The following is a 14,050-nucleotide window of genomic DNA, read 5'->3' as shown; positions in this document are numbered from 1 at the left end:
GGAGGGACCCTGTGTCCCCTGCATCGGCAGGCGGACTCTCAACCACTGTGCCACCAGGGAAGCCCCTCAAATATACTTTATAAGCAAAATGAGAGCTTTTGTTTACATAGTTTTTGGATTTTGCTATTCCTAATTTTATTCTAAAACTCAATTTTACCCCAAACCATAATTACCATATTAACTTTGTAATGCACAGTTGTATGCAATTCAGCAAGCAGCAGTACACCATCAGGTTCTATTCACCCAGAGCTTAGGAAAAACAGGATTGGTCACACCCATTTAAAAACAAATACGCTATTTGCCAATGTGTAGTTTCAATCTAAGTTCTGACAATGAAATATATGGACATATATCTATATATCTCATCTTGATTTTCAAAGGTAGGCAAAGAGAGTTCTTCACAGCTTAGCTTTGCCTGGCTGAAGCTGAAGATTTTGTAACTTCATAGCCAGACCCATGTTGCCAGTGATTTTCAATTTACCTTGAAAGAAGGTCGACTGAGGATTCATTTTACCAGTCATCAAAGCCAGTAAGTCCGAGTCAGCCATGGTAATTGTGCAGTCGCCCTTCTTATCTGAGTTAGGGAGCACTGATCCTTTGCCATTCTTCACGTCCACCACCCAGGTGGCTTCTTTACCTCCAGGGCCATCCTTCACCTTGTAGGCAAAAATACCACCGATTTTCTTCACAAACTGCTCCCCTTCCTCTTCAAGCTTCTTCTCAATCTCCTTAAATACAAGATTTGCCTTAAATCCATCAACTGCAGAGCTGGTTGGAGCAGCCTCAATTTGATGAGTTCTAAAAGAACCAGCAGCTTCAGGAAAACCCACCTTGTACAGCATGACAACTACTGCTCCCCCGATGCCTAAATTATGCTGCACAGCAACCTCTGCACCAGGAACTTGCCTTTTTCTGACTTCCTAAATATTACATCATTAACTCAAGAAATCACTGTCCTCGCAGAAAGAAAAAACAGGAATCAAGTATTAATTTCATTTCAAAAATCAAATTCTGTAACTGATGTATATGTATGTATGGTTTGTGTGACTGTACATGTGTTATGTGTGTATTTATTTGCAACTTTCAATGCTATCTTCTTTAATCCTCATACTCCTCCCAAAGGTGGCCACTTTGAAATATTCTAGCAGTTTCTTCTGAAATTTAAATTTCATATTTCTAAATAATAACTAGGGCTTCCCTGGTAGTGCAGTGGTTAAAGAATCCGCCTGCCAATGCAGGGGACACAGGTTCGAGCCCTGGTCCGGGAAGATCCCACATGCCGTGGAGCAACTAAGCCCGTGCGCCACAGCTACTGAGCCTGCACTCTAGAGCCCGCGAGCCACAACTACTGAGCCCGCGTGCCTAGAGCCCATGTTCTGCAACAAGAGAAGCCACCGCAATGAGAAGCCCTCGCACTGCAATGAAGAGTAGCCCCCACTCGCCACAACTAGAGAAAGCCTGCACACAGCAATGAAGATTCAATGCAGCCAGAAATAAAAAAAGAAATAAAATAAATTTATTTTAAAAATTACTACTTTTATTTCCTGATTTATCCATTTTTAGACAATGTATAATGACTTTCTGATAAGTGAGATGAGGGCTTACATCTCAACCACCACCCCATACAAAATAAGTACCCACAAACACACACACACACACACACACACACACTTCTCACTCAATTTTCCACAATATATTTATATCACAATTTTTTATTATATCACTATTCATTGTTTATATCATTATGACTATGTAAATACTGTACAAGTAAGACAACTATGATTATGTTGACTCTTTCGTACATTCTTGGTCTTTTAACATGTATTTCAATTCCTAATTTTTAGATGCCAATTTAGAATTATTGCAAATGCTCAGGCAGATGTTTCAAACTCTTAGTAATTAATTTTCTAATTACTGGGAAGCCTCAATTTATCATTTCTCTTTTGTTCTTGGTGTCTCCTCTCCCATCTGCTTTATCCACCTAGTCCATTTTGAAATAGATGTTTTCTAAATCTTGTGCCCAGCACCCTCTCTGAAACCTCCATTTTCCTACATGAGATCTCCTGACTCTTCAGGAATAACTCTCATTTGTAATTAATTTATCATCATTTCAATGGGGTTCTGACCCAGAAAAACATAATTTGCTTAAAGATTTTTTTTTTTAATTTTTAAAAAAACTGTTCATAAAAGTTAAAACTATTGCCATGAAAGGAAATTCTTAGGGCAAACACCATTTTTCTGGACTCAGACTTCTGGAATAATAAAATTCCTTTTGAAGTGTAACATAAGTACAAAAAAAGAAAATTACAGGCCAATATTCCTGATGAACATAGACGCAAAAATTCTCAACACAATGCTAGCAAACTGAATCCAAGAGCACATTACAAGGATCACACACTGGGCTTCCCTGGTGGCGCAGTGGTTAAGAGTCCGCCTGCCAATGCAGGGGACACGGGTTCGAGCCCTGGTCCAGGAAGATCCCACATGCTGCGGAGAAACTAAGCCATACGCCACGACTACTGAGCCTGCGCTCTAGAGCTGGTGAGCCACAGCTGCTGGGCCCGTGAGCCACAACTGCTGAAGCCCATGTGCCTGGAGCCTGTGCTCTGCAGCAAGAGAGGCCACCGCAGTGAGAGGCCCACGCACCACATTGAAGAGTAGCCCCCGCTCGCCTCAACTTGAGAGAGCCCACGCACAGCAGCGAAGACCCAACAGAGCCAAAAATAAATAAATAAAATAAATAAATTTTTTTAAAAAAATTTTAAAAAAAAGAAGGATCACACACCATGATTAAGCCGGATTTATCCTTGAGATATATGGGTGGTTCAAAATATGCAAAACAATAAATATGATGTACCACATTAATAGAATAAAGGATAAAAATCATACTGTCCTCTCAATAGATGGAGAAAAAACATTGGACAAAATTTAACATCCTTTCATGATAAAAACTCCTCCCAACAAATTATGTATAGAAGGAATGTATCTCAACAAAATAAAGGAATGTATCTCAACATATATGACAAGCCCAGGGCTAACATACTCAACGGTGAGGGGAGTGACATCAGCATTACAGCAGTGAGACACTCCCTTTGTCCCCACCTTCAATCTACAACCAGTTAAACGTCCATAACTCAACAAAGGGAACTCTGCCCAACACATGAGGATGCCAGAGAATTCCACACATCTCTACATTTTAAGGTGGGTGGATTGGAACACATAGAGGAGGCAGAATGGAGGGAACAGGTGAGGCAATGCCTGAGATCCTGGCACCCAGTCATGGCATCTAAGCCCACAGCCCCAGAGAATCCAGGAGTAGCGGGGGGACATTGCACACAATTCTGACCTCCCAGTCACAACAGCACCCACAGCCACAGGGAACTCAGAAGTGGCAGCAGGACCTGTGACTCTGTCCCTTCAGCTGTGGAAGCACCTGCAACTCTGGACCCCCACCCTCCCGCCCACAGCAGCAGCACCCATGAACCTGAAAACCCCTAATGCAGCAGAGGTGACCACAGCTCCAACTGCCCTCCAACTCCCACCCTCCCACCTCGGCAGTGAAGCCCACAGCCCAGATGACCCTGGACAAGGTGTCCAGACGACCCTGGACAAGGTGCCTGCCGTTCTGGTGCCCCAGGCGGCAGTGTCAGCAATAGCAGTGACACCAGCAACAGCAAAAGGCACCAGTGACAATGAGGCATCAGTAGCGACAATGAGGGCACCGAACAACACCTCTGGCAAAGGCAGTGGGGTGGAAAGTGCCAATTCTCAAATATAGCCAGAGGCAGCTGAAGTAAGAGAAACCAAAAACCTGTGCTATAGTGTCATCTACTAAAAACAAACAAACAAAAAGGCCTCCAATTACAAACCTGTTGAATTGTTAGAAACAAGTTTAAAAGAAAGACGAAGCACCTTTACCTAATGAAGAAAGGTGTCTGCTACTTCAAATGCACCAGCAGAAGAACAACTCATCAAGCACCATCGTAACAACAGCATAAAAATTCTCCAGAAGCCAAACTGAAAATCACAGAATACTGAGATCTAATTGATAGACAATTCAAGAGAGCTGTCATGAAGAAACTCAAACTCAACATGATACAGTAAAACTCAGACAGGCAGTTCAATGAGCTAAGGAATGAAATTAATGAATAGAAAGAATACCTTACCAAAGAGACTGAAACATTAAAAAAAAAATCTGGAGCTGAAGCATGCAATAAATGAGATGAAGAACACATTATAAAGCAGGCGTCCCCAATCCCTGGGCCACCTATTAGGAATCAGGCCACACGACAGGAAGTGAGTGGTGGGCCAGTGAGCGAAGCTTCATCTGCCAATCCCCATCGCTCCCCATCACTCACATGACTGCCTGAACCATCACCCACCGCCCCCGTTCGTGGAAAAACTGTCTTCCACGAAACCCGTCCCTGATGCCAAAAAGGTTGGGGACCACTGTTATAAAGCATTGGAAATAGGGCACCCCATGGAAGAGAGAATTAGGGAGCCCAAAGATAGAAATCTAGACATGATTCTGGTTGAAGAGGAAAGAAAAATAAGGTGCTAAAAAAAATTGAAGAAATTCTAAAAGAACTATTGGAATCCATTAGGAAGGACAACATAAGGATAATGGGTATCCCACAAGGAGAAGAAAGGGAGAAGGGAACAGAGTGTTCATTTAAAGAAATAATAACTGAGAACTTCCTAAACCTGGGAAAGGAACTGGATATATAAGTGCATGAAGCTAAAAGAACACCTAATTACCTCAAGGTAAAAAGACCTTCTCCAAGACACATTATATTAAAACTGCCAAAAGTCAATGACAAAGAAATCCCCATATGCTGTTGGTGGAAACAACATAAACTGGTTCAGCCACTATGGAAAAGAGTATGGAGATTTCTAATGAAATTAAGAATAGAACTACTATAGGATCCAGCTGTTTCATTTCTGGGTATTTATACAAAAAATATGAAAACACTAATTTAAAAAGACATATGCACCCCTATGTTCACTGCAGCATTAAAATAGCCAAGATATGGAAACAACCTATGTGGCCATAAACAGATGAATGGATAAAGGTGATGTGGTATATATACAATGCAATACTACTCAGTGAAAGAGAGAGAGAGAGAGAGAGAGAGAAAGAAAAAGAAAGAAAGGAAGGAAGGAAGGAAGGAAGGAAGGAAGGAAGGAAGTGGGGAGGGAGGGAGGGAGAAAGGAAGGAAAGAAAGAAATCTTGCCATTTGCAACATGGGTAGACCTTGAGGGTATTATGCTAAGTGAAATGAGCCAGTCAGAGAAAGACAAATACTGTATGGTTCCATTCACATGTGGAATATACAAACAAACAAACAAAACAAAAACAAAAACATAGATACACAGAACAGAGTAGTGGTTACCAGAAGGGAAGCAGAGTGAAGGGAGGGCAAGATGGGTAAAGGGAATCAACTGTATGGTGAATGGATGGAAACTAAACTTTTGGTGGTGAGCACACTGCAGTGTATACAAAATGTGATGTTGTACACATGGAACATATATAATGTTATAAACCAATGTTACCTCAATAAAGCATTTAATATTAAAATAAATAAATAAGTAAAGGGAAGAGTGGATGGTTAACCAAAAAAAAGGTAAAATGCTATAAGCTATTCTTTTTTTTAAGAGGTAAAATATATTAGCTGTATAATTGTATTTATTTTAAACCATTTATAATTTTTAATGAATATTGGAGACCAAATGAAATGTATAGCATGATGTTTTTAATCCAGTGTGAGTGGGAAACAAATAGTACATGAAATTATGACCCCACCATTTTGTTCCTGCTCTTTTGAGCCAGAACCTTTTAACTCTCAGTTTATTAAGGAATATTTTAACCCAATTATACCAACATTGATGGATTTTTATCAAAAGGTGTTTTCTGATATTATTCCAATTAAGCAAATATAATTCTTTGCTTAATATTACTATAAGCTATTCTTCTAAGATCAGGAACCAGAAAAGGATGCCTACTCTCCCCACTTTTATTTAACATAGTACTAGAAGTCCTAGCCAAAGCATTAGACAAGAAAAATAAAGGCATCCATTTTGTAAAGGAAGAAGTTAAATTGTCTCTATTTACAATGATAGGATCTTACATACAGAAAATCCTAAAGACTACACCGAAAACTGTTAGAATTAATAAACAAATTCAGTAAAATAGCAAAATACAACTCAGTGTATAGAAATCAGTTGTTTCTATATACTAACAATGAACTGAGAGAGAAATGATAAAAATAATCCACTTATAAAACCATCAGGGGCTTCCCTGGTGGCGCAGTGGTTGAGAGTCCGCCTGCCGATGCGGTGGACATGGGTTTGTGCCCCGGTCCGGGAGGATCCCACGTGCTGCAGAGCAGCTAGACCCGTGAGCCATGGCCGCTGAGCCTGCGCGTCCGGAGCCTGTGCTCCGCAACAGGAGAGGCCACAACAGTGAGAGGCCCGTGTGCCGCAAAACAAAACAACACTAAAATCCTAAAGTTTGTGAATGTTCTTCCTTAACATACACACACACACACACACACACACACACACACATAAAATAATAAAATGGCAGGTATGATCTTTAAAAAAAAAAAAACAAAAAAAAACATCAAAAAGGGGCTTCCCTGATGGCGCAGTGGTTGAGAGTCCGCCTGCCGATGCGGCGGACATGGGTTCGTGCCCCGGTCCGGGAGGATCCCACGTGCCGCGGAGCGGCTGGGCCCATGAGCCATGGCCGCTGAGCCTGCGCGTCCAGAGCCTGTGCTCCGCAGCGGGAGAGGCCATAGCAGTGAGAGGCCCGTGTACCGCAAAAAAAAAAAAAAAAAAAAAAAAACCATCAAAAAGAATAGAACACTTAGTAATAAATCTGACTAAAGAGGTGAAAGATCTGTACATCAGAAACTATAAAACACTGATTAAAAAGAATTGAAGAGAACACAAATAAAAAGATATCCTGCAGTCATGGATTAGAAGAATGAATATTCTCTAAATGTCCACATTACCTAAAGCAATCTACTGATTCAATGTAATCCTTATCAAAATTCTAATGACATTTTCACAGAAATAGAAAAAGGAATCTTAAAATTCATATGGAACCACAAAAAAACCTTGAACAAACCAAACAATCTTGAGAAAGAAAAACAAAGCTGGAGGCACCACACTTTGATTTTAAACTATATTACAAAGATACAGTAATAAAAACAGTAGAATACTGGCATAAAAACAGACACATAGATCAATGGAACATAATGAATACAGCAGAAATACAGATGGTCCTCAACTTATGACAGTACCATTTACAGTTTTTTCCACTTTACAATGGTAGAAAAGCCATATGCATTGAGTAGAAACTGTACTTGGAATTTTGAATTTTGGTCCTTTCTTAGACTAGCAATATGCAGTATGATACTCTCTCATAATGCTGGGTGGCAGCAGCAAGCCACAGCTCCCAGTCAGCCATGCAATCATGAGGATAAACAACCAATACATTTACAACCACATTCTGTACCCATACAACTATTCTGTTTCTCACTTTCAGTACAGTATTCAATAAATTACATGAGATATTCAATGTTTATAATAAAATAAACTTTGTGGCAGGTGATTTTGCCCAACTATAGACTAATGTATGTGTTCTGAGCATGTTTAAGGTAGGCTGAACTAAACTATGCTATTTAGTAGGTTAGATGTATTAAGCACATTTTTGACATATAACATTTTCAACTTAAAATGGGTTCACTGGAATGTAACCCCATTGTAAGTTGAGAAAGATCTGTAAATCCAGGTATCTACAGTCACTCTCTTTGACAAGGGTGCCAAGAATACACAGTGGGAAAATGATAGTCTCTTCAATAAATGGTGCTGGGAAAACTGGATATTCTCATACAAAAGAATATAACTTGATCCTTATCTTACACCATTCATAAAAATTAATTCAAAATGGTTTAAAGACTTAAATGTAAGACCTCAAATCATAAAGCTCCTAGTAAAAAACATAGGGGAAAAGTTCCTTGACACGGTCTTGGCAATAATTTTTTTTTTTTTTTTTTTTTTCCTTGCGTTATGCGGGCCTCTCACTGTTGTGGCCTCTCCCATTTGCGGAGCACAGGCTCCGGACGCGCAGGCTCAGTGGCCATGGCTCACGGGCCCAGCCGCTCCGCGGCATGTGGGATCTTCCCGAAACGGGGCACGAACCCGCGTCTCCTGCATCGGCAGGCGGACTCTCAAGCACTGCGCCACCAGGGAAGCCCAATAATTTTTGATATGACACCAAAAAACACACAGGCAATAAAAGCAAAAATAAACAAGTAAGACTACATCAGTATAAAAAAGCTTCTACACAGGAAAAGGAACAATCAACAAAATGAAAAGGCAACCTACAGAATGGGAGAAAATATTTGTGAAATACATCTGACAAGGTGTTAATATCCAAATTATATAAGGAACTCAAACAACTCAATAGCTAATAATAATAACAGTAATAATAACCCAATTAAAATGGGTAAAAGACCTGAATAAACATTTCTCCAAAGAAGATGTACAAATGGCCAACAGGTATACGAAAAGGTACTCGACATCAGGGAAATGAGATATCACCATACACCTGTTAGTATGGCTATTACCAAAAAGACAAGAGATAACAAGTATTAGTGAGGATGTGGCAAAAAGGAAACCCTTATACACTGTTGATGGAAATGTAAACTGGTATAGCCATCATGGAAAACAGCATAAAAGTTCCTCAAAAAATCAAAAACAGAACTACCATATGATCCAAAAATTTCACTTCTGGGTATATATCCAAAGGAAATGAAATCAGTATCTCAAAGAGATATCTGCATTCCCATGTTCACTGCAACATTATTCATAATAGCCAAGATATGGAAACAACCTGTGTCTATCAATGGATAAAGAGATAAAGAAAAGATGATGTATACAACAGAATATTATTCAGCCAATAAAGGTGAAAATCCTGCCATTTGCAACAATGTGAATGAACCTGGAGGATATTATGCTAAGAAAAAGTAAGCCAGACACAAAAAGACAAACACTGCATGATCTAACTTACATGTGAAATATAAAAAAGTCAAACTCATAGAAACAAAGAGTGGAGGGATGGCTGTCAGAGGCTGGCGTGGGGGAAATGGGGAGATGTTAGTCAAAGGGTACAAACTTTCAGTTATAATATGAACAAGTTCTGGGGATCTAAAGTATCAATACAACATGGTGACCATAGTTAACAAGGCTGTATTGTATACCTGAACTTTGCTAAGAGTAGTTAATTAGCTTGATTGTGGAAATCATTTTGCAATTTGATTTCACAATATGAAATCATGTTGTACACCATAAATATATAAATTTATATTTGTTAATTATATCTCAATAAAATGGGAAAAATTAAAGTTGTTCAAAAAGGGAAAAAATTCCTTTAGGCACTTCTTTTGTCTAAATAGCATATATCTTTTTCTAAATCTAACCTTGTAAAGAACTTCCCAGACTGGAAATTTTCTCAGCCTTTCTTACCAAATTTCTAGAATTTATGCTATACTTCAACAAATATAGCCCCCATCCTCCCTACCCTAGCATTAGAATGCTACCTATTCAGAATAAGGAAAGATTTTTGCAAAAACATACCTACCATTCAAAGTGGACTCTTCTTAAGAAAACTAATATTCAATCCTAGGCCAATTTATGCTGGATGTGCCTGCTGCAAATCCCTTCCCATGAAGTCCAGACACTTATCCAGAATTTTTTATTGATGAAATCCATAGCTTTACTGCCTTTGCTACTGCTCACACTGTCTTCACTTTTCTCAGTCCTTCTCCCCTATTGTACAAATTTGTCTCACTTTTAACCTTTTTAAAATATTTTAATTTTAAACTTATAGCTTGGTGGCACAGAAATTTCAAAAATAAAGCTTCTCTAAGAGAAATAAGATGGAGGACCCAATATCCTCTCTGAAATTCACTCTGCCCACAATCTTGCTCATACCTGTGACCTCTCGGCACTTTAGCAGGAGGAGAAGCCCATAGCTCAGTGTGGTGTTCGTTTTCTCTGTCCCAGCTCCAAACAAATCAGTTACAGTGGCTATCAAGTTTTCAAAAGTAAACTCCATCTGTTGATTGTGCTTTTCCTAGGAATTATATGATGTAATTATCTGACAGTTTGCCAGCATATATAATTACAGTCAATCCAAAACAACACACATTGTTATAAAGCTAAGCAATCTTAGACACTGGAGTGCAGTATTAAAACAACAACTGTACGGTATGGCAAAGTGTGTGGATTGGGCTGACACAATCTCCATTACCTACTCCTTTTCCCTTGCTTGCCTAAAAATTTCATTCCAAGCCTCTTTTCTAGCTACACTGGCCAAGCAACACACTTCTTACCAATGGCCTACTGATGCCAGTTTCTCCCTTTCTTTCTTCATACTCAAAACACAGATATGAAGGTGAAGGTGGTGTAGACATCATCTTGGAACATGAGTGTCTGAGCATGAAGATGAAGCCTATATACTTAAGACTGCTGAAGAAAAATGGAAGGCACTTGAGCATCATGGGATACTTCAGGGCTAGCTCTGAACTGCCCAACATGAGTCTCTATGTGAGATAAATAAACCCACTGTTTCTTTAAGCCTTTGTTAATTTTTTTTCTTATTGATAGGCAAACACAATCTTAATTGATAGAAATGAGCAAATTAGAGCTATATTTTGAAAACCATTATAAGCCAGAATCAAGAGTTTGCAATTCTCTTCTCCCATTGAAGAATTTATGTGGATTCTGTGTTGCCTAAAGACCCATTATGAAGTTGAAAATGTGCAATGGCAGCACATCCTACAATAGATTATCGAGAAAGAGAATGGATTCACAAAGACAAAATGGGGCTGGCCACTACTGTATTCCAAGATATGAGGCAATAGGCAACTTGGTCTAGGAAACAAGTGCAGATGCTAAGGGTAAGGAAGTGACTGAATAAAGCTCTCACAAGTCAGAAGTTGGGAGAGTAAAAGCCCTTCACAGGGACAACTAAGGTTGGTTTAGATGAGGGATATATGTGATTCAAAATTGAAAATAACAATGGGACAATCTGAAATAAAGACTACAGAGGTCATTAACAAACGAAAAAATAATTTCTTCCTATCCAGTCCTCTAGACCAGCACTAATTTAATAAGGCTCTTTGTTTTTTTATAATCCCCAAATGACCTGTGGCATGCCCAATATTATGTAATCCAACACCATTAAGATAGACTTAACCCTATTGACAGTTGTACTTGGTAGAAAAAATAGTCATCCTCATTGGTAACATCAACTTCACACAGTTTTCTAACCTTTTCAACTCAAAATTACTCTGAGGCCAAGAAGGAGAGCAGAGTTCTTATAAACCATTATTACTATTTCCATCTGTTCAAGTGAATTTGAAGCATCAGTGGTTATGTACACATAGCCTATCAAAAGTAAGTTAGCCTGTACAAAACCTTGCTGAAAGAAATTAAAGAAGAACTAAATACGTGGAAATACATCCCATGTTCATCTATTGAAAGACTTAGTATTCTTAAGATGGCATTACTCCCGAACTGACCTACAGATTCAACATGATCCATATCAAAATGACTGTTAGCTTTTTTGCAGAAATTGATGAGATTGTCCTAAAATTCATATGGAAATTTAAGTGACCAAGAATAGATATAACAATCTTGGAAAGAAGAACAAAATTGGAAGACTCACACTTCCCATATAAAAAATTACAATAAAGCTAATCAAGATTGTGTGGTACTGGCAAGGAGCAAGATATATAGACAAGTGGAATAGAATTGAGAGTCCAAAAGTAAACCCTTTACATTTACAACTAATTTTCAACAAAGTTGCCGAGATCATTCTATGTGAAAAGAATACTCTTTTCAACAAATGGTGCTGGGACAACTGGACACCCACATGCAAAAAAATGAAGTTGGACCCATACCTCACACTATTACCAAAAACTGATTTAAAATGGATCATAGACCTAAATATAAGAGCTAAAACTATAAAACTGTTAGAAGAAAACTTGGAGGGAATCATTGTGACCTTGGATTAGATAACAGTTTCTTAGATATAACACCAAAAGCACAGGCAACTAAAGAAAAAGATTAATAAATTGGATTTCATGAACTCGAAAACTTCTTAAATTAAAAACACACTATCAAGAAAGTAAAAGGACAGGGACTCCCTGGTGGTCCAGTGGTTAAGACTCCACACTTCCTATGCAGGGGGTGTGGGTTCAATCCCTGGTCAAGGAACTAAGATCCTACATGCCTGCATGGCATGGCCAAAAATATATATAAAATAAAATAAAATAGGGCTTCCCTGGTGGTGCAGTGGTTGAGAGTCCACCTGCCGATGCAGAGGACACGGATTCATGCCCCAGTCCGGGAAGATCCCACATGCCACGGAGCGGCTAGGCCCGTGCTCCACAACTCCTGAGCCTGTGCATCTGGAGCCTGTGCTCCACAACGGGCGAGGCCACAACAGTGAGAGGCCCGCGTACTGCAAAAAAATAAAAATAAAAATAAAAATAAAATAATTCAAAAAAGAAAGTAAAAAGACAACCCATAAAATGGGACAAAATGTCTGCAAATCATATATCTGATAAGGCACTTGTATCTATAACACTGAAGAACTTACATCTCAACAATTTAAAAATAAAAACAAAAATAAACAAATAGGACCTAATTAAACTTAAAAGCTTTTGCACAGCAAAGGAAACCATAAACAAGATGAAAGAAAACCCTTAATATGGGAGAAAATATCTGCAAATGAAGCAACTGACAAAGGATTAATCTCCAAAACATACAAACAGCTCATGCAGCTCAATATCAAAAAAACAAACAACCCAATCCAAAAATGGGTGGAAGACCTAAATAGACATTTGTCCAAAGAAGACAAACAGATGGCCAAAAAACACATCAAACGATGCTCAACATCACTAATTATTAGAGAAATGCAAATCAAAACTACAATGAGGTATCACCACACACCCGTCAGAATGGCCATCATTAAAAAATCTACAAACAATAAATGCTGGAGAGGGTGTGGAGAAAAGGGAACCCTCTTGCACTGTTGGTGGGAATGTAAATGGATACAGCCACTATGGAGAACAGTATGGAGGTTCCTTAAAAAACTAAAAATAGAACTACCATATGACACAGCAATCCCAGTCCTGGACATATACCAGGAGAATACCATAATTCTAAAAGACACATGCACCCCAATGTTCATTGCAGCACTATTTCCAAGAGCCAGGAATGGAAGCAACCTAAATGTCCATCAACAGAGGAATGGATAAAGTAGATGTGGTACATATATACAATGGAATATTACTCATCCATAAAAAGGAACGAAATTGGGTCATTTGTAGACATGTGCATGGACCTAGAAACTGTCATACATAGTGAAGTCAGAAAGAGAAAAACAAATATCGTATATTAACGCATATATGTGGAATCTAGAAAATGGTAAAGATGATCTTATTTGCAAGGCAGAAATAGAGACACAGGTGTAGAGAACAAATGTATGGACACCAAGGGGGGAAAGGGGGGGTGGGATGAATGGGGAGATTGGGATTGACATATACACACTATTGATTCTCTGTATAAAATACATAACTAATGAGAACCTACTATATAGCTCAAGGAACTCTACTCTATACTCCAATAAAAATTAATTAAAAAAAAATAATAGCCAAATTCAAAAATGGTCAAAGCACTGAAATAGACATTTTTCCAAAGAGATACATAAATGGCCAACAAGCACATGAAAGATGCTCAACATCATTAGCCATCAGGGAAATGCAAATCAAAACCACAAGGAAAGACCACTTCACACCTACTAGGATGGCTAGAATCAAATGGACAGATAGGACTTCCCTGGTGGCGCAGTGTTTGAGAGTCCGCCTGCCAATGCAGGGGACATGGATTCGTGCCCCGGTCCGGGAAGATCCCACATCCCACATGCTGCGGAGCGGCTGGGCCCGTGAGCCATGGCCGCTGAGCCTGCGAG

At 39.1% G+C, this 14,050-nt stretch overlaps 1 protein-coding gene and 1 pseudogene across 2 annotated transcripts in view; both read right to left on the bottom strand.

The window, feature by feature from the left end:
- The window catches only part of LOC103084584 (cytochrome P450 2C18-like), a 47,551-nt gene that overhangs the window by 17,173 nt on the left and 16,328 nt on the right, over positions 1–14,050 (bottom strand). The window contains 1 exon segment of the mRNA XM_082931522.1: positions 10,003–10,144. Within this exon segment, the coding sequence (XP_082787648.1) occupies positions 10,003–10,144 (142 nt within the window).
- On the bottom strand, positions 399–3,480 carry LOC103084026 (non-specific lipid-transfer protein pseudogene; annotated as a pseudogene). The gene is made up of 2 exons (XR_014368718.1): positions 3,454–3,480; positions 399–920 (listed from the first exon to the last, which is right to left on the bottom strand). The product of XR_014368718.1 is annotated as a non-specific lipid-transfer protein pseudogene (transcript).

This window comes from Lipotes vexillifer, unplaced genomic scaffold (assembly GCF_000442215.2).
Source record: "Lipotes vexillifer unplaced genomic scaffold, Lipotes_vexillifer_v1.1 scaffold325, whole genome shotgun sequence".
Classification (NCBI taxonomy): Eukaryota; Metazoa; Chordata; class Mammalia; order Artiodactyla; family Lipotidae; genus Lipotes; species Lipotes vexillifer.
This window is presented reverse-complemented; position numbering and strand designations above follow the sequence as displayed.